Genomic DNA, 22,191 nt, shown 5'->3' on the forward strand with positions numbered 1-22,191 from the left:
AATGACTTGTCCGGATGAGTATAATGTATTGACCACTGTTTTGTAGGAACTACGCTTGTTTACTCACGTAGTTTAATCATAGTGTTAATTCCATGAAAGAAAAAACGATTCAAATATCCTTAGTGTCACCTGTGAATGTTTTTTTCCGAGAATTTTCCAGGGAAGCTTTCTTGAATAAATGCTGTTTGCTTATCAGAAATATGAATAATTGCAATAGTAATAAATAAAACAAAGACAATGGTCCTATGTTTATTAGTTGTGACATTTGGTTTGCAAATTATGAACTTGAGAATCATAAGAAGTGTGAAATCAACATAGTGCTTTTTTGAACATACATGGGTCCCTTCAAATGGTGCCAGCAAAAGCCACGCTTGACCGATTTCATTTTTGGGCTTAGAAACACATCTAACGATGAGGTCTGTTAAAGCTGAAAGCAAGATATCTCCACTAAATATTTACTTTCAGACAGGAAAGTCTCTAAATAATGCACAAAAGACACACAGACAACTTATAAAACAAAAGGAGCTTTATTAATTTAGTGTTGACAACTTGGGGCTTCCTTTCAGTCAAACCAAACCTGAATGCAATAGGAGGGAATCTGTGTTAGTCGGGGGGGGGGGGGGGGCAGAGAGCTTCAGCACATACACACATTCATGATCAGAGTGGAGAGGCGTTTGTACAGTTCAAAAACCGGAGTAGTCCAGGATGTCAAGTTAGCAAGGCCGCTGATTTTTTTTTTTTTTTTGGGGGGGGGGGGGGGGGTCGGCAAAAATTCTCCCTCCTGCACTTCTGCTAAAATGAAATGGTGGCTTCCCCCTGTTTGTTTCAAAAAGAAAAAGAAACACAAAGCCCTGATTGAGATTTTACAGTATCTATATACAGGATAACATAACAGTTAAGGCTAAGATTTCATCAGAGGTGTCAGAGAAGAGAGGCAAACTGTAATGAAATCCCTGAAATCTTACAGATGGCTGTATAAAGGTTGCTTTTTTAGTGTGCAGAGAATACCGGTAAACTGCCAGCCTCCTCTGAGAGATCACAGCACCAATCAATGGGATAATCCAACAAAAGATTCTGAAAAGAGCAGGCTACAAACTGAGGCTGCTTGCCCTCAAGCTGACGACCGGAAGACAAATAAATAGCAAATAAATAAAATAAATACAAAAAGCACAAGTGAGCTACAGTTAGTGACTTTTCCAGTGAGTTATACACTAAAATAACCATCTATTGTTCTACCCAGCAACAAAAGTACTCGCCCACATAAAAGGTACATTCACACAAGCATTCTGGAATACCATAGGTATGCTGACAATCCTGTTTGGTGGCATTGCTGTACATTTATTCCTTCCCCAAAGGATTGGTAGTGGCAGAAACACACTGGATGCCAAAATCATAGCCTTAATTATCCAAATGACAGTACCATGTTCTTAGAGGAAAAACAGACGTTTGTCAAAGAAATGGGGAACAAATCTCAGCCCTTTTAACAGATTGAATTAAGAAATACGTTGGCGTCCTGTTGCAGGTAAAATAAAAAAACAGGATAAGGTGTGTGGTGGGATTGAACGTGCTCTGACAGCACTGTTCTAGCCCCTGTAGCTGCCTGAACTAGCTAACTGGTTGATTAACAAACACTGCTGCAGTTCAGACCAGGGTCAAACACATAATTGCTTTGAATTCTAATATTTTTCCAAGCTCGATTGATCTTGCCTGTTGCAATTAAGCCAACCATGAGGACCATAAGGCCGGGTTTGCTCTTTTTGAGAGCACTTCATGTGCCAACACACCAGACATGCTCAGTAAAGCGCAGAAAAGTATCTGAATTCTAAACAAGTACGCATTTGATCCAGGTCTGCTGCAGTTATGTTGCCTATCAAATTATTGTAGTGTTTGTGAAAATGGAGTCATTCGCAAGCTGTTGTGTTTGAAAACGTTTACCCATTTTTGCCTCGCACAAAATGGCTATACCACTCTCCCTATCACTGTCCAGTTATTGCAGAAATGCACATTGAAGAGGACCTCAACAGTAAATAACAATGAATGTTCAACACATTTACCTTGCACCTGAATAGTGCAACATGAGTAAAAATGGGCTCCATCTGAATTGGTCAAGGGCAGGCAATTCACATAGATTGGCATTTAAGTTTAATTGTATCCCCAAAAACTAGTGCCTGGATACATTCATTACAGTAAAACACTTTTTGAAGTAGCAGAGAGAAAACGTATGCACTGCTTAAATACAGTTTTTGATTGTGTATACTCACTGTACCTAACAAGGGGATGCTCTGAAATGTCTCTTTCACTTGATCTAAACATCCGATAACAGCTAATGGTAGAGGTAAAATTAACAATAGAGGAGTTTCCATTTAGACTCTTGGCCTTTCTCTAATATTTTCAAGAGCAGTTAAGCTCCACTTCTACATGTAAACAACATTTTAGAGTTAACAGTTTTCCATATGCTTCCTGCAATCCTTAGTTTTTACTGGAGCAAATGAGGTAGCATACCTTGCTTTAGGATATGAGAGTTGTCTTGCCACCTTGATTCCAGACCCTTGCCCCAAGTGTAATGCTCTAACCACATGCAATTATGTATGCAGCATTTATGAATGACCTTGCCAGAAAGTATATGTAAATTATCAGAATGGCATGTAAACTTGAAAGAACTTGAATAGAAAGACCTGGGCCTCCGTACCAGTGGAGCAATTTGTGAATGTTTGCTGGAAAAGGACAAAATATCCCACAATACTGAGAACATATACAGTAGCTACAGCCAAAAACCTGGTATGGAAACACCACTATTGAGAAACATTATTGAAAAGTTCTGTCTGCATCTTCACAGTATATCATGGTGAGAACCTTGACTATAGTTAGCATTCAAAAATAGTTAGGTCAGCGCAACAGGTTAACAATCTGACATTTCACATAAAAAAAGCATGCTTTTTAAGTTTCATGAGCCCGGAACAAGTCTTTGCCTTAAACATCAGATCAAAAGGGGGAATAAATACTTCAAACCTCCAACCTCTTCAAAGAAAGCTGACAAAATGTAAATTTCACCTAGATAAGCGTTTACAGTTAGTCCATCCTTTTTCTCCCAGGTTCATCCAATATCATCTACAAACTGAATTTAACAGCATGTAAAGATGCTGTTTACTGAATGAACTGAAAGTGTTTGGCAAGAAAGCTCCATTCATTCAACTGAGATGTTAATCAATATCAATGTGTGCGACAGACGTTTCTCTAAACTAGAGGGGATGCTGAAACGGGACCCTTCTATGATCCTCTTTAATGCAGGTCTCCTGGGGGAAGCTAGTACCGTCTGAATTGAACCAGCAACTCTTTCTAATGCACAGTGTGGCTCTTTACCTCACACCGTAGAAGCCAATAACAGCTAGTTTAAAAGCAGTCGTGTATCAGCAGCGCGTTGCAGTCAGATGATGGAGAATGAGGGATGGGTGCCAGTGGACAGGGGCTGACGCTCTGTCCAGCGCTATGGCTATGAGTCCGGCTACGCTCTGAGGAGTGAACACTTCCCAGGTCAAAGGTCATAGCGTCATGTCACAGTTGTATGCCAAAACTAGATGGCTCTTTGCGGCAGTTCGGAGGCCGCAGAAAGGAGAACAAATGAGAAAGGTGGCTTCTGAGAGTTTGTTCTCCAGTGTCGTCATGACCAAAGGTGTCATCCCAGAAAATTCCAGTTGCCGTCTCTTGCGTGTGGGGTGGGGGGGGTGGGGGGGGGGGGGAATGGGTGATAAAGAATGCTTGCCTGTCACTGCACAAACACAACTACCCCCAAATACCTAGTGCACCTATGTATAAATGTGCATACAGAGTTCTGCCTTATTAAAATGAGCATCTTTGAATAGAAAACTATTGCCAGATCCTTTCCCACACCACCGGAAGGCCACGGCACGTCCTTCAGTTAAACCCTTCCCATTAGGCTCGGCGTGACTCGCAAAGCGAGGGCTGCCAGACGCAGACAAGCTCGTCCCTCCGCCGCCTCAAGCTCGGCGTTTTCTTCTGGGCCCAGTGACGTTGGAGAAATGGCTGCTCACATTAATATGGCAGAAGGCCACAGCATACGTACACATACAGCAACACATAACATCCACAGGGTCTCAAAGTACAATATTAAAGGAAGGGGTGCCAAGCAGAGACCCTTCCTACCTCTCAACCCAATATTTATCATTCAGTGTAACAATAATATTGTATAATAATAATAATAATAATAATAATAATAATAAAGACAGTTTGCACTTCCAGGGTGTTGGCCTAGGGCACTCAGAGCTGAAGAGGTGACTTCCTTCTCTAGGGTGATGGTGTGCAGTACTAGCCAGGCCGTACATGGCAGACCCACACAGGTCATGGTAAATGGCACAGGGCAGACGATCAGCAGTCAGCAGCCAGGTACAGTAGCACTGGTGTGTCTCTCGCTCTCTCTTTCTCCAGAGTGTGGTTTATTTCATTCCCCTCTCATGTCCTCTCTGCTAGTGTAAATGTAAAACATTTTTGTTTTTGTGTTTCTTTGCTTCTTTGTTTGAATTTCACAGGTTCTCACATTGCATACTTTTGAGTCCATTCCCTTGCTAGTCTGTTATACCTGAAATGAGAAAAGGGGGGAGGTTGAGGCAGCTGCATTTCTTTCACGTCAATTCATTTTATATTTGATGGTGACCACATTCACAACATGCCTACCGCAAGGTCAATTGGCCAGTTACAAAATATAAACTTATTTCACCCACAGTGATATCCCATAAAGTGGCCTCAATTTAGAGAACATGAAAGCACACAATTTTTCTAATTTAGTTATTTTTAAATGAGAAAATGGTTTTCAGAGAGGAGAGAAGTCTATGATCAGAGCAGGGGATACTCACTTTTCCCTATCTGATTTGTAGGTGTGTGCAATCTCTGGTACCAGCGGGTCGTCTGGGTTCGGATCACACAGCAGGGAGCAGATTGACAACAGTACTGCAGAAACACAAAGCACACTTTTAATCTTCACACAATTATACTGCTTCACACAGCTAAAAGTATGTGAGGTTAACACTAAAGCAATCTAACATGAAGAATGTTTTAAGGAGTACCACATAACGTATCACCACAGAAAAACAGCATTTTTACTATTCTAATTTTACAAAACATCAGCTATTAGATGAGGAGCTGCAGATTCCAATAGTTTCTAGTCAGTTAAAAAAAAAATCATGGTTTTAACTTTCAGACAATACATTTGCTAATTGCACCATAATTCCTGAGTCACAATAAATAAAACAAAATCAAGTAACAAAGAGAACCACAAGCGGTAATTAACGGGGTCCAAGCAGCATGCGGCAATAAGAATTTAAGCAGTAGCGACACATGAATGGTAAAAACAAAAACAGACTGTCCCCATACTGTTATAGATATTAATTTATGCAATTAATAGTTTGGCAATTTTACCTGCAATTAGAGACAAACAGAGACATAGCATGCAAAGTTTCAACTTGATTGGTCAAACGGTTGACGAAACAGAAGCATTTACACCTTTTGCTTCTTATAGTGCCACCTATTTGGAAAGACGTGTGCTTCTACAGGATGCAGAACTACACCAAATTTGGTGAAGATTGGACAAAGCGTTCACAAGTTATAGACCCACAAAACTCTTCGGAAACCTTTATATTTGTTATAGCGCCTCCTAATGGCTGACTGACTCAATTTTACACAGGGAGTTATGATTGGCCATAGTCTATATATAGGCTTTTTTGCTGTTTTTTGCTGGCATTCCATTTTAGGAAAGAATAATAAAATATATATATTTATATATATATAAAATATATATATATATTTTTTTTTAATTAAAGAAACAAGAGCTCAAGAGTTCCAGCACTGTACAGTGAAATCTATCCTTTTTCCTTTTTCAGCAATTCAGTAACAATTCACCAGGGAGATATTCACATCAATATAAAATGATTTATTTATCCACTTTGTAATTTAATTGAAAAAAAAAAAATCTAACATATAACAACTACTGGGTAAGATGTTCAATCATCCTCTTTCCTGTATTCTTACAGGAAAAAAAAGACAATATATGAAGGATGTTTATTCATTTCACTTCATGTCTGATCATATAAAATGATGCCGTGGAATAGGGCTATACTAATTCATCTTAATTCAGAGTTGATAGGTGCTGACACAACCGTAAAAATTTAACTTGTATTTTATTGTAATTTATTCACAAATTTATTTTGCATTACTTCACTTAACTAAAGAGTAAAAGCAGTTAAAGCTACAGTCTGAATAACGTGACACTTTTTCCCAGGAGCTTACAGGCCCACAATACAAGCTGACGAACACTGAGGTGATTCACTGGGACAAAAGGTGCAGCCAGTGCAGCCTTCACTCAACATGGAAGAACAGAGGACTGAATTCCTACCCACTCAAAGGAAACGATAGATCTGCACATTAAAACTGCTGTCGTAATGAACCATAAAGGCCCAGGTGTAAAGATACAACCCTGCTAATCTGGATAAAAGCATCTGATTGCTTGTAGCATTTCGCTGTCTTTGGAGGCATGAAAAGCTCTCGAGACACCTACACACAGAGCACTGGGCTTTCATCTCCATCACTATGACAACAGTTGCTGTTGACCACCTTTCTTCTCCTCACAATGCCACAATAGTGCATGGACGCACATGTCTGGGAACTCAATTTGGCCCTTACTAATCCAAAAATAATGCCATTGTTGCTAAAATGCCACTTTTACAAGATTTTAACAATGCAATGACACATTTTACTTGCTTTTATTTTCATTCATTTCATGTTTTTGACAGCAATACAAAACAAATACCATAAAATGGAACAGTCCATCTGTCAAAGTACTTTCTCAACCTATTTGTGGGTTTAGTAGAAAAGCAGCTAGTCTTTAGTGAGGCAACCGGATTACTGCTAGCTCTGTATCCATCAATCATCGCTATTATGCCCTGCGCTTTCCTTCAAGTGTTTCCATTTTTAAGGACCAATTACAATGTGTCACTCAAAATAACAAGCACCAAACTGCTTTCTAGTTAACAGTAGTAGCATTTCTGAAACAAGCCAGGTGGGGAGAGATATCTGTACATACCAGGACTGGATGTATCCTTTTAATCTGTTCAAGGTATAAACGATTTACTTCTCAGGACTTAAATTGTCTTGTGTCAAAAGTGAAACTCTGTAATAAGACTACATGGAAGCAGTGTCCTGCAATACAGCTTTCCTTCCCATCACCCCACACGACCCTTGGCACTGCTCTACTTTCTTCTTCCTGGAATGAGAAAGGGAACTTACCTTTAGATACGGTGAGAGCAGGGGAAGGGAACTTACCTTTAGATACGGTGAGAGCAGGTGACTTACCTTTAGATACGGTGAGAGCAGGTGAAGGGAACTTACCTTTAGATACGGTGAGAGCAGGTGAAGGGAACTTACCTTTAGATACGGTGAGAGCAGGTGACTTACCTTTAGATACGGTGAGAGCAGGTGACCACTGTGACCTCAGGATATCCAAACAAATGCTCCCATTGCTGTTAATATTAGGGTGGTAGATCTTTGTTGTGAATGCAACCTGCAGTACATAAGAATGAGTGTTTGAGACTCTGAGTAAAATGTATTGCTGAAGTGTTATACCTTATTATATTGTGAAGTCAATGATAATCTAAATTCTATCACTCTCTGTCTACTATCATTGAAATCTGTTATGTGTTTTTCAAAAGCTTTGCGTGTTCCATTTCTGAAATTGAAGAGCTATCATGTAAACTCCAAAGCATTAATTGGCACAGAGGGGAGCACTGTCATTCAGTTTGGTCCTAACACCATGTGCCCATACTACTGTCTTGTCAATCTGCAATTTTATGAATAACTTTGAAGGGCATTCTCACCATAAAAGATACTTATATAACTATACCTGTGTAACTATGAATTTAACTTGGTGCAAAACAGGGATCAGAAATGATTCCATTGCTAATGAGACCATGTGGTGTGATGATACCGGAATGAAGGCACGTTGGTATATACTGTAACACACTATCATTGTACAGTCAACACTTGAGACTTAGCAAATAGCACATAACTAATGTTAAAACAGGCCTGTCTTTCTCCATGCCATTATGACATAAGCAGTGGAAGGAGCAGTAAAAATTCTCACCTTGGGCGGTTTGAAGGGGTAATCTGTGGGGAAGTGAATAGTCAGAAAGAACACCCCTCCTTGGTAAGGACTGTCATTCTGAAAGCACAAGTTAAAAAATTAATTGGGGAAATAACAGATGTGCAGAGGCACACAACTGAGGAATAAATGGACACAGAAAAGGGAAGAGTCAACCTACCGGTCCCATGATGGTTGCTTGCCAGTGAAATACTGAAACACAAGAGATCATTGAGCTTTAGATTGACTATATTCATTTTGGCCTGCCTTAATATACTGATACCACTTACCATAATCTATCCTGTAGAGTATTTTAAACATATAGCCTTTATACCCTATCTATATATCCTTTCGCAAAAAGAATAGGTACTTTTAAGCTGTTGATAAATGTGTTTCCTCTACATCTGGAGTCTGGCATCAGATACAGAGGGGAAAACCAATAGACCCAGGACCTGTGGAACACCCAGGTGCATTTTTAAAAAGAGGACTTCAGCTCACACTTACAGTCATCCCCTACTGGTCCCGCTGAGCATTGCGCTGGAGGATCCCTTTGTAAATCTGTCAGTTCCTGAAAGGAGAGGCACCAGAGACAAAACTGACTGTTGGTCCTATATTCTTTATCTTGGCCCAGAGTTCACTTGTTTGTTACATAGCTGAGTAAAGACCACAGGGGCATGTGCAATTGGAATTGAAGAATAGCTTCCATCATTGCTGGCCAGCTCGGGTGAAGACTGCAGACTTTTCTACGGCGGGTCTCAGTGACAAGCAAAACATTTAATGCATTCATCTCTACAACGTATGTTCATGCCAATTCCATCAAACATAATCTACAGTACAATTAATTGCATTCTGAAGTTTTGCCAGATGTGGGAGATTTGATCATCTGATGTTGTCTTTCGATCAAATGACAGCATGCAGAACCACTATGAACCATTATGAACAATGGAATGAGAAAAAAATAAAAATAAAACACTTTTCATTGGATGGGTCTTGTGCTGCCAGTTTTTTTTTTTTTTTTTTTTCAGATTCAGGAAGTAAGCCTTTGCACACTAAAGCACTATGAGCCCAAGAAGGAAGGAAGTGTGACACATTATTACCATATTCGCTCAAAACTGCACTGTTCATTCAGTCCAGAGCAGCACACCACATTTGGCAAACGTGAAGTGCGAACACCTGGTATGTTATTTCACATAAAACAAGAGAGAAATATGTGGCTGCTGCTTTGCATTTGAGCAGTTGCTGCTCCTTGCGTGCATTTTATTAATTGGTTAGGATATTAGGTTTTGGGATTTATGTCATTATAGAAAGTACTCTGGAAACTCATCATTTTTGTAGGATCATAAATAACCTGAAGGAATTTTTGTGAATGTTAAAATTTATGCCTTGCTTTCCAGACAGTGACAGACACATAGAATGTTGTTCCCCTTTTTGTAATGAAACCGTTTCACTGAAATCCAGATTAACGGGGGAACTATAAACAAAGATTTAGCATCAAAACGAGGGAAGCCTACTTATAAAATAAGTCAACAGTTATGCTAAGGTTTCTGATCAAAGGATTCAATTTCTAATATTTTGTGTATTGTGTATTTTTCAGAGTTCTGAAACTCCTCGACTCACAATGTGTTTGTATCTCAAAGAGTGCTAGATATTTACTCAATTTGATAGCTCACCTCATTAGTCATGATAAAAATCTGAAGGAATATCTCAGATACAATGCTCTGGTTAGCGGAAGACAACGGCTGTTTTACTTAAAAACCATAAAGTGCATTTCCAAACCTATAACACAGCTCTATACCAGATAAGGCTGTTAAAAATCTAATTTTGCAGATCTGTCTGCCAACTAATATGAGGATCAGTTCTTTATTTGCGGCTTCTGGAACATTCTTATCTGCATCCTCCCAGCAACCTACAAACTTCAAAGCCGTGTGAGGTTTTGGACTAATATATTACATCAGCATCTGAAGCATGACACCAGAAAGGGTTTTTCTAAAGTTAGCCCTGACAACTCTCATGCAACCAGGCTCAAATGTGCCTAGATTCAGCACTGAATTACACCAATCATAAAATCATGATCATTTGAAATTGCAAAAAGCTGATACCTGATCAGATTGGGACAGTCACTGAACTCACACTATTCCAAATAAAGCATTTTTATTTCATTTTAAGTTGCTTCAGAAGCTCAATAATCCCTCACAATTAAAGTTAGGGTAAAAACCCTAACGATTAAAGGAACAGAATATGTTGGATTGCTAAACTAAGAACTGAAAAGTGTGGCATTGATACCATGTTTCTTCTCTCCTATGGCTATATATAGCGCCGGGATGTCTTGCAATAACCAAACAGAGAGAGGCGCAACATTACCATCGATTAGCATACGGAGAGGGTCAAGATCTGATTGCTTAGCTTCAAACAGAAAGTCTTCTTGCAATTTACTTTGATGCATGTCCCAGAGAAACACACCCAGGGAGTTGCTTGTACACAGGACATTATGAATTACACAAGGGGCCAGAGATCATAGATTCAATTTAGGCTTGATTGTTTGGTAAATGTGATGGAATTAATAGGCTCTGTCACTGTGTCTTCGGCATCTGGGACGCACACTAAAAAGACAGGCCCTGGCTTTAAAAGGTGTGGACTGTCAAGGCAGTGGTGTAACAGTAAATCTGGCAATACAGTGAAGAGGACTGAGGCCATGCACCGTCTCTTCTGTAACCCACTTCCCTGCAGCCAGTCTCAGTAAGGGCCCTGACTCAACGCATATCATCTGCAGGCTGACTGCACTCTGAACAGAGACACTGGGGTGAGAGTGAAACGTGAGCGACTCGGAAGCCATCCTCCAGAGAGCCAGAGCCTTTTTTTATTCATTAAGCCAATACACTTCACCACTTCTAAAAGCTACAAGGACATTTTACAGAACATTATTAAACATTAGTAAAGTTCCCAAAACGTATAGGGTGACAAATGTGTGCTGGGTTAGACAATGTGAAAAAGTGTGATATTTGCATTATTTTGCATTTTGAAGTCTCAATCAAAAAAACAAAGTAGTCTCATCTGCATTCACGTGGTTGATTGCAGGTTCCAGAGTGTTCTTGCATGATGGAAAATGCAGCTTCATATGTGTAGAGGATACTTCAAGGACCACATGTGACCTATGTGAAGCAAAGCATCTCACGCCATGCGTTCTGCATCAAAGTAACACAGAAATTGATACGCAGGAATTCAGTTGTCAGATATGAAAGAGATTGTATCTCTTCTCTCACCATCTATGTAAGGGAAACAAATGAACTATGAGATAAGATTTAAGACATTGTATGATTTTCCAAGAAAAGTCTCTTTGAGATTCCTGTCATAGATATAATGAAATTAAAGACTAAATGGCATGTCCTGGTAGCAAAATGTCTACCTAATAAAATATGCATGTATTGATTTTATCACGCTAAAGACCAGCCCAGTAAGCTTGTTGCCAATTGTTCCATGACATAACATTCCTTATTCATACCTCCGGAATACATTCACATTTTAACAGAGAAAATCAGAGCAAAGCATTTCATGTTGTATGGATGAAATCAGAGGCAATGCCAGTCATTCAGGTGAATTTCTGTCATTTGGGCTGTAACAGGTCATTGTCCACTATGCGCTCCATGTGCGAATGAACAGGAGCCTTTAAATGACCACAGCTGGTGTAAGGAGTCAACACATAAGACACAGCTGACCTCACTGACACCACCATGCTACAGCACCCCACTGTACTAACCCCATTCTATAAATACCTTCAAACCAGGCTTCATATTCTTTCTGCATATAGCACAAAGGATCCTGCATATTAGCTTATAGCCTCAACATAGGAAAACATTGTTCCTCCAAAATGCAAACTCCTCAGCAAACCGGCCAAGCGACTTGGTTGGGGTCTCTAAATGCAAAGGGAAAAGATTTGCATGCCAATACTCAGTCGTGACAATTTTAACACTGGAGAAATGCGCTGGCACAGGAATTGCGTCACTGCCCGGTAAAACCATGTTAACGGTGGACATGCAAGACTAACTGCATTCATGATACAATCAATGGCTCTAGCTGAGAACGCATTCTCCTTTGACAGGACACTAAATGTGCCATTATGGTTAAGACTTAGCTGTGAATTAGCCATGTGGCATCTGGAAATTAAGAGGTTCCTAGCTTGCCGTTTCCTCGCTTATTTTCCATACCAAAACCACCAAAACCCAGGGAGCACCAGTAATTATATTGCGGAGTACATTTATGAGTTGTTTTGTGTAATGTACAAGATTAGATTATAACAATAACAGTTGTCATAACTGATATAATTCCACGTAAATGGCATCATTCCATGCATGTTATGCTTGTATAAAGCTAGTAGTTCCCACAGCTAACAATTCTTACAATTAAATCTAGGTTCCTAGATAATTTGTCATACAAAATATTTTCAAAAGTACAGCTGTATGGCACTAGCTAAATACCCACAGCAGGACCAGGCATTAAGTGCAACACACGATGCATCAAAAGTGCCATTGCTGATGACACGGTTTGTCTCATTTCTCTATAAATAACACGTTATCCTCAAAAAGCTCTACACTATAATAATATCGGCACGCAATTGAGGTCATTGCCAGATGTTGTTGAGTATAATAATTGGGAGTAAAATGGCAACCCTGTGCACTGCTCAAACAAAACAAAGTCACACCATCATACAATGGGCCAAACCTTGAAGATCTTTTAATCGTTTATGAAACAGAAAATCTTTCAGATGGGTGCTTGCAGTGAGGGGCAAAGCACTGGCTCTTCACAAAACAACACCTACCTGCAGCCTGCGGTCAGCTGACCGAGGTGAGGTTTGTGAGGCTGTGAGATCACAGTTTACCAGCTCATTCTTCAGAAACAGGCTTATTTTCCTCTGAGTGCAGGAAAGTGAAAACCTAGCAGTTGGTCAATGAAGACTCATTGCATTCCTATATGGTTTTTCCTCTGTCCACCACCTTCAGTGTCAGTAACAAACTACGGTCTGATAAATGCATGCGAGGACTGCCAGCATAAGCACTGACCTTTGCTAAAATAATTAGATTTCCCCATAGGTACACAGTTTAAATGTTACTGTTGTTATGTTTTAAAAGGGTCAAACAGAATATGAAAAGATGAGATTTGCAAAAACAGAACAGCACTTCTTCCAAAAAAATTGACAGAACTGAATTGCACTTAGGCCTGAACTCTTACAAACACATGTTTTTCCTGTCGTTGCACTGGTCTCCAGAAGGGAACCTTAAGGTTCCATCCATTTTCAGTTGCAATTCCCAAAGAAACTGGAAAACCCATGGCTCATAATGGTCACACAAGGTCAAAAATCTAAACACAGGAACAGCCATTTCATTTTTAATTATATTATATATCAGAAGGCCTTGACACTCGCCTTTAACAACACAGTACATAGTGAGCCACATAAACATTAGTGGTACTACATCTTACAGTATTATGAAAGCAGAGGTCTAAAAGAATGAGGAACCTTGCTCTTATCTCTAGTATTTTATCAGAGTGGCTTGAGCACAGGATGGCATTTCAGAAATGCCTCTGCACTATACCAGTGGCAGGTAAAAGCATTGAAAATGATACACTCTAAAAATATCTTCACAGATAATAAACAAATCTTTGTCCTTGTATTGTATCCCATTGTGTAGCCTCCTGCTCAGGCAACATAAAAATGAGACCGTCATTAAGTAATAACATAATTTAGCAGCAAGTCCCTCTTAGCAATTATTTTAGACGGAACATGCACTCTCATAGGAACACAGGAGGTTACCTAACAGATGAATGCCAGACACCTGCTCGATAGGCTTCACACAATAAGGCAAAAAACGAAAGCGATGGAAATGCAGGAAAAATGCAGCCACTATATAACCAATGAACCAATAAATACATTTCCTTTGGCACTGGCAATGTTAAACTGTCAAGAATACTTCAAAGTATGTTCAACTAAACTTGCGTGACACTAATAACCTTAACTAGAATCAATAATGGTTTATGTTTCTGATCATTCTTGCATAAAAACTTGGTTTAAAAGGCAGCACAGCAACTGGAAAACACTGTTCATAGTAGCTCTTACATAATGACACCCCCCACACACACCCCCACCCCCACCCCCAGCCCCACGGCCACCCCGACTAGTACTACTCCATAAATCACTGAACCCTTCCACCCCCTTACCCTAGCAGAAAGCAACTGTACATGTGCAATGGTGCAATATATAGGGCTACAATGGCTCTTAAACAGTTTGGTTTGGTTCATGGTTTTGGTGTCGCAGTTTCAGTTTGGTTCGGTTTTGTACATTTTTGGTAAAAAGGAGGAAATAAAATGTTGCCAATGGCAATCACATTCCTACTTGTTTGACTTTTTTTATTAATGATTATAAAACGTAATCAAATTATTTTCAAAAGGTTGAAATAGGTTCTCCTGAAAAGAAAATATTTAATTATTCTCATTTTTTAAATAATACACACATCGTCGAAATTACGAAAGTCATGATAATAAAATGGAGCATAAATTCAACCTGTATTACACTGTGTAAACAAAACAAGAAAGAGTACATACATTCACTGGAATATCAGATTTCAGATCCTTAAAAGAATCAGTCATTCCACATGAAATTGAAATGTAGTATCATGCTGTATAAACATGGATGGAACAGTTTTAACTTAAGTTCACTCTCAAAAAGTAAAGCATTTACATTTGTGCTTCTTACATTTGTGGCTGTAAGGGGAACATCAGGGTGATGTCAAATTAAATGGGCCATCATGTCCGACATGTTACCGTCAGCAATGAGTTACGAAGCCATGCTTGCACACAGACATTGCTGTATTTTCATATAATTATTTGCCCGCATTAACACCGTTGTTACTTTAAATAGACAAACAACATAGTTCAACGATGTTGCAGGATCCTCTGTTTATTCTCGCGTACTTAGTCAACGTATTATTTTGTCACTCAGTGTTAACACTATGGGGTGCAGAAACTCGCAAAAACACGGTGTACGATTTCTGACATGACACATGCACACAGTGGACTGTCCGTAAAAGAAGCACCTGACACTTTCTGGAAAGCACTTTGGCTTTTTGTCAAGATATTGCTTGACATGACTTATATCAAGGGCTTTCGTTTTATCCCATGCCTTGAGCACACCGTGTGCCATGGTGGTAGAATGATATTTCCATTTTGAAAAGCACACGTTTCCAGAGAATAGGAAATATTATATGCAATATGCATTGGGTCAAATTATATAGCTAAAAGCCTGTGTATGCAGAGCACTTTGTTAATTCTGTTAAAAATACCCTTGCCTGCCCCAGTGCCCCATTTGCCACTCCATATATGGCAACATTGACATTGGGGTTCAGTATTTGGCAACCTGCAATCCAGCTGTCATTCATCACGCCTGCGCATCAGCCTTTCACTCATTCATAACCGACGTAGGGGGGACGCGATTTTGCAATCCCCTCTTTTCCTCCCCCACCAAGCCAGCTAGCCAGCCATAATAATAAAATCCTAGCAAGCTATTTAGCTAGCCATATAAGCAACTAGGTTGTAAAAATGGAAACCTCAATTCACCCTTGTGATATTTCTAGATATGATGAGGTGCGGTTACATAAAGTGGCCCTCTAGCTAGCTATGTAATAAATTAGCTAGCCGGCGAAAAAACAGCTGTCGATGCTAGTTGGCTAGCTGGCAAGCTATCATTGTTAGCCTATGCTATGGTGCGTCAATTTCAACAACCATTGGCTGCTGATCTTTTTTTTTGTTTGTTTTGTGGTCTTTTCAAGAAAATGGAAACAAAAATATTAACGGACGGTGTAAAAAGAATTCGCTTGAAAAACAGCAGCTAGTTTGCAAACAGCCTTGGCGATTAAGCAAGCCGTCTAGCTTGCTAGCTAACGCTAGCCAGCAAAGCAAAAATAACCAAACAATACAAACACTCACCTTTTGAATTCTTTTCAACGCCATTGCTCGTTAACACACCAGGTCTTGCTCTGTAATAAATACTCTTGGTCTAAATAATATAAATGAAGCGATGTGTGTCTATTTTTGACTCCCGTGTCAATACACCCTGACAAAATTGTATGTTTTATTTGATTTAACTGCAGTTTCTACAGCACTTCTTGGTCTCGTTCATTCGTACTCCTCTCTCCTCTCGCCGCTGACAGCATCCAGCATTGACCACTGACGCCGCGAGAAACGCCGTGAATACGGTGTAGGACACGTGGCTGGCTAAAATAGACTGGAGGGTGTTGTAGTTTCCAAAACAATGTTGAATTTCATGAAACGGGCGCACATTGCAAATGTGAATGTGTCTAATTTCACGAGGATATACGAGTGACGGGAAATGTGCTTTGTTTTTTACTTTGCCAAAAAACTGCGGAAAAACATACTTTCAGGATGGTGTAGTACAAATTGCACTATTATTGCGTCATTTATGATCAATCAAACAATTTCTGTTCCGAATTATGTCATTAGTCCAATCATTTGTATTCAGCTGAAGTCAAGAACTATTGCTTTAGACTGTAAAAGTCAATGGTATGATATGACAAAAAAATCGCATATACAGATGTTTAGAAATGTAAGCCAGAATAACTTTCTAGAAGAATACAGCGCAAACAACCTCCCTCTAAGAAAAACATTTGCAAGGATTTACAACATTGAGTGTTTTTTATTCACCAAAACACACACAGCTTAAAAAAGTAACCTACACAATTATGTGAACAGATATAATGCCATAATCAAAAGTAAGATAAATCCTCGTGTCGATTTTGGATTTATGAAACTGAAACACCAGACAACATATTATTTTAAATGTGATCATTCAATTACATTTTCAGAGATGGACTGAAGATTACCCGTATAGCATCTAACGGAAAAGCCACTGTTCGTCAATAATAATTTATTTTATTATGTCCCTTTGTGGCTTGCTTTAAAAAGACTTGCCAGTAATCAACCCAGGGTAATTATCCAGGGTTCAACCAAAGCTTCTTTTTTTCTTTTTTTCTTTTACAACCAGTGATTCATTTAAGGACTAAAGTAAATCGCAGAAAAGATTGTCGCTTTGAGTTGGTCCACGATAATTATATTGCAGAATGAAAAGACATCCACAAGAGGGAGCAACGCCCAAATAATTGAATCTGTTGATTTTCATATATATATTTTTTAGGTTATGAGTTGTAGTCCTTAAATGTTCATATTATGAATTTTCAAATACATGTTTTGTGTGAATAAAATTAGTTAATTGTAATTGACACTGTTAATTAACATTAACAACAAAAATGTGCTTTGTTGGTTGCGAGTGGTAGTATTATTGGATTGCCAGAAGGTGGCACTCTTACCTGTAGACCATTTTTTATGGGGTTCTGTCAATAAAGAATGTTTTTCTCCTGTGGGGTCTTTCAAATGAGAAAGCAGTTACAGTGACCAAAATTACCGTGGTCATTACAGCGTTCATTGCACTTACTGTACATGTACATGGTTAAATAAATAATTGCCTCTCCACCATGAATTATAATAATAATAATAATAATAATAATAATAATAATAATAAGAAGAAGAAGAAGAAGAAGAAGAAGAAGAAGAAGAAGAAGAAGAAGAAGAAGAAGAAGAATAGTTTGTAAATAATCAGAAAGAAAGGACAGCAAGGGACAATAAACGAGAAGTCTGAAATTTTATGCAGACAGAAAAACGCCTTTGTTTTCATCATGGTGCTTTCCTAAATACCATGGCTGATCTATATGAGTGTGGTGTGGGTTACATCTTGAATTCACACAGTATATAAAATTGCACCTAAAGGCAACTCACAGTGAATCACAGTTAACCTGACCCCTTCACTTAATGTGGGTAAGTGTGCAGGTGTTTGTGAGTGGTGAATTTGAGATGAATGGATGCCAGCAAAGACCAATATATGATAAAGAGGAATAATACAAGCTCTTTTAAGCTTAAGAAAGGGGGTGGGGGTGATGAATCTGTCTCCTGACCTGCTTTGCATCTGAAAGTTGGGTTTGCGCACAATCTCTACCCCAGTTTCTGGGAGCATTCACGTGGAGAACACATTGAGTTACCCATGTGATATTTGAATGTTTGAAGAAAAAAAAGTGTCACAGCGTTACAATGAAAGCGTCCATGCAAAAAGGCCCAAGTCTATGAGCACATGGGGGAGTGGGTGCATCTGAGAGTGCACGGAGGATCAACAACTGACCAGATTTTCTAGTAAATCTGATTTATCTCAGAAATCAGCTTAACAAATTTGCTGAACATGCAATTGTATTATCAGACCCCCAATTGTACACAGTTAGTTTAATAATAAACAAAACTGTTCACACGACCAAAAAAAGAAATTCTTGGTATGATGTTTATCATTTATTTTAATATATCAAGGGAACTGTATTTGTGTATTTATTTTATAAGACCTTTCATATAACTGAGTTGACTGAATTAAAAACAAATCTGTGACCGTATCTGTGCCTGTTACGGCAGATCCTGCCTTTTGTTGAGACTTTGTATCAACAAGAAATTACAATAGGCATTCAGCAGTTCCAGCAGATCATGACCTCCCTGTCAGAGATAGAAAAATTTACCCAAAGGGGAGAAAAGGGGTGGCAGCAGTGTCTGCCTTATATTGCATTTTCCATTTAGCCTTGTTGCGCACCACGTTCACAGACCCGGGGATTGTGCAGACGATATCTAGTCATTGTGAAGATGCATTCATTTGTTAGTCAGCTGTGTGCTCCAATTTCTGCACAGCCTTGTCTTGCAAACCCTCATGAGTTTCCCTTTATATGTCTTCAATAAGGGTGAAAAAAGAGCTCCCATTATTTTTTCGCTCGGATTCCTGAATGGGTGGCACTGTTCGTTCTTCTTAAATGGCTGATTCAATGTCAGGTTGAGGATCCTCTCGTCAATGTGACACTGAGAAGGACCATTTTCTTTGGAAAACCTAGAGATTCCTACAGATAATATCTTATTGTCTGCTCATCCCCGTGCTGTCAATGACCCCACTGTCCTCAGGGCCTGCGTGTAATCAGATTCAAACGGCAGCAGTGAGAGCAGGTCAGGCCTGTGCAGCAGGGGACTCGGCTACTGAGCTTGCCTGCGCTGCCAGCTCCTTTATCAGCAGAGCTTTTCAGCCAAGCCCCCTTCCCCCTCCTCCTCATCCACATGCCTTACACCTCAGCATTTCTCAGTGAAGGCTATTTATTATTACAGCAAACAGCTGTAATAACCATTTTTGACCAACCATTTTGTTGGTAAATCAACAGTTATGGTGATATATTTTAGAAATTAATGTTTTGGGAAATAATTTAGTAGTAGCAGTAGCTGCTCTGGCAATACAGTTTTCGTTGTTTCACCAGCGTTCACAAAAGGCTTTCGTTTTAGTGGAATCAGTGAGGGTGTTGCACGGCATTCACCACCAGGGGTCGCTTCAGGCCGTCTGTAGGCCACCCAGCTCGGGACTGTCACAGCAAAATGGCCTCGGACTTAAACCACAGGCCTAAGGGCGACACCGGCTGGAGATGCGGACTGTTTTACGAGCACCTCTGAACGCTTCCCTCCTTTCTTGTATTACCCTTACAAGCTGAAACTATTTTCTTAGCCCCCACCCCCAGTGCACTCGGAGGTGTTCACTTTCACTGCGCCGGGGCTGTGGGCACCCCAGGGCTGTGCAGTGATATATGGGTGCTGGTGTGCACGCCTGTCGACAGATATGATGAAGAGGCGGGGTCTGACCTCTCTCACACAGCAGACAATTGATTGTTGGGCTGTAACAGGAGTACTGGGCCTGTGGGCCATCTAGGCCCGGGGCAGGGTGGGGCCCGTCTCCGATGTCAGGTCTCAGTTAGAGTCAAGGCTAAGCACCCCCACCCCCACCCCCCTTGTTGCTGTTGCATGTTGGTCCTTCTTACCCTCTCTCCACCCCCAAACACAAATATGCAGCGCTTGGGCCTATTCAGCTATAGTTCCCCCCATACTCCATTTGGCTTGTCTGGATTATCTTTCACCCTGATTGTGGCTTTGGCGCTAATAAGGATGTAGTGCTTCACTTTAAAAAGTTTTGTTTCACAGAGCCATGGGCAAACTTGTCATTATTCTGACAGGAAACAGTGCCAAACGCAGCAGCCTGGCTCTCAGGTTGGTTCAGCAGGTTTTTCCCATCAGAGAGCACGATGAAGACTGAGGTTTTCCGTCCTATACAACTGAACATTGCTCTGCCAACGTGTGCCTGTCATTCTGAGTCTAGCTTTCAGCAACAGCAAACGCAGAGGGCTCTTTACACCTCTTTGTCCACATATGTTAACAATCATTTCAAATGGGCTCTGCTGATGATTTTAGAATTATCCAATTAAAGCACTTACAACACGGAGCACAGACTCTGCTCAGAGCTTAGTACCCTCAGAGGGCCAGAACACCCTTACCCTGTCTGCGGGCCTTTGCAGAGGTTTGTGTCAGTTTCAAAGGGCCATTGTTGCTGCTAACAGCAACATATTTGTACAATTCCTATACGAATGTGCTTGATTTAATTAAATGCTCACAACTGTGTGCAGCCAATTCTCATGTTTACTGTGTGGTCGGCCTCTCCGCACACAATCCTGAGCTTTCTCTGACTATGCTAATGAAAAGGTCACATTATCCTGAGTGCAAAACTGTTTCATGGCTCATTTCCTTCAGTCTGATTTAATCCTGTTTGTCAATGTCACTAGCAAACCAGTGCCCTTATGCATTATTATGAAAGCGTCTGGTTCATTTCCCGATCCATCATTACTGTCTGTGCAGGGCTTTGCTCAGTTAGATTATAGCACCTCTTCTTTGTTATAGCATATCAATACACGTTACAATGTTTGGGTTAATGTCATTTTGTTTGTCCTTGAGTTAACAGGAGTGTTGTTATGGATTTTGTGAACGAGAAACTCGTCAATGTGAATTGATGTCAAATTAATCGCTGGAACACCCGTCCTGACAACAACAACTACATGCACATACACCCCCCCCCCCCCCCCCCCCCCAAACACACACACACACACACACACACAGGATAGTATGCACTAATCCTCCGGTTTTGTGAGTTTTGTCTGTGTAACATGTTTCTCTGCACTCTCAGAAATAAAGTGACAGCGGAGGTGCATCTTTCTTCTTCGGTACAGTAATGCTCTCTTTGGGTACAAATGATAAAAAATAATTATATATTGCTTGCTAGGAGTACGAACGTATGTACCTCTAGAATACTGACCCAGCGATAAGCCTGAGTAAGTTTTTAGGCAGTTCTTTATTTATGAGAGCGTGTACTGTGTGGAGTGAGTCACAAAATCTGAGGAATGTATGTAAAGTACAGAATTCAACACCCTCCCACTCCCACACACTCATATACGCCATGCCCATTAACATTAGCCCACACACCCCTCAGACCCCCTACCCTTCTATACATCAGCCATAATGGGGGGGCTACCGTCTTGCTGGGACCGTGACCGCTCTTTGGGGGCCGCAGCTCTGCCTGCTGGGCCACAATGGCCTCGTAAGTCCATGCGCACATCCCTGCAGGGGGCCACGACGTGCCTGCTTGCGCGCACATGCAAACAGGCGTTTGAGCGGTTAGGCAGACCGAAGCAGCGGAGGCCAGGTGCAACCAGCTAGTCGCAACAACACCATTACCACCGAAATAATTAACGCCTTGCTGTTTGTTTTTGTTCTGTTGTGTTTGTCTCCAATATGGATTTAGTTCGTTCGGTCTGCCTGAGTACCCTAAGATTACTTTCTGGTGGGCTTTTCGTTTTAATTCAGTTATGCTGTGTGTATTTGTCTGTAATTAATACATAACACCTTTGATGGACCTAAGCTTTGAAACCACAAACAAACATAGTGAGAGCACAAAAGTAAGTCTTATTGTTTTTACGATAAATTTCACTGCATTGTTGCTCAAATGTAGTCCAACGGTTCATATAAACCAAAAGAGGTCATTCTTAAGATCTTAAAAAGTATGCTTCAATGAACTTCCCGGATCAATAAAATACTGGCAAGCGGAC

The 22,191-nt window shown here is 40.3% G+C and overlaps 1 protein-coding gene across 1 annotated transcript; it reads right to left on the minus strand.

The window, feature by feature from the left end:
* Positions 1-2,119: 2,119 nt before the first annotated feature.
* On the minus strand, positions 2,120-16,362 carry ube2d4 (ubiquitin-conjugating enzyme E2D 4 (putative)). The gene is made up of 7 exons (XM_061259832.1): positions 16,115-16,362; positions 8,648-8,711; positions 8,325-8,356; positions 8,147-8,224; positions 7,462-7,567; positions 4,869-4,962; positions 2,120-4,594 (listed from the first exon to the last, which is right to left on the minus strand). The coding sequence occupies exons 1-7, from the start codon at positions 16,136-16,138 to the stop codon at positions 4,549-4,551; spliced, it is 444 nt and encodes a 147-aa protein (XP_061115816.1). The 5' UTR covers positions 16,139-16,362; the 3' UTR covers positions 2,120-4,548.
* Between the last annotated feature and the right edge of the window lie 5,829 nt (positions 16,363-22,191).

Source organism: Conger conger, chromosome 11 (genome assembly GCF_963514075.1).
Source record: "Conger conger chromosome 11, fConCon1.1, whole genome shotgun sequence".
Lineage (NCBI taxonomy): Eukaryota > Metazoa > Chordata > Actinopteri > Anguilliformes > Congridae > Conger > Conger conger.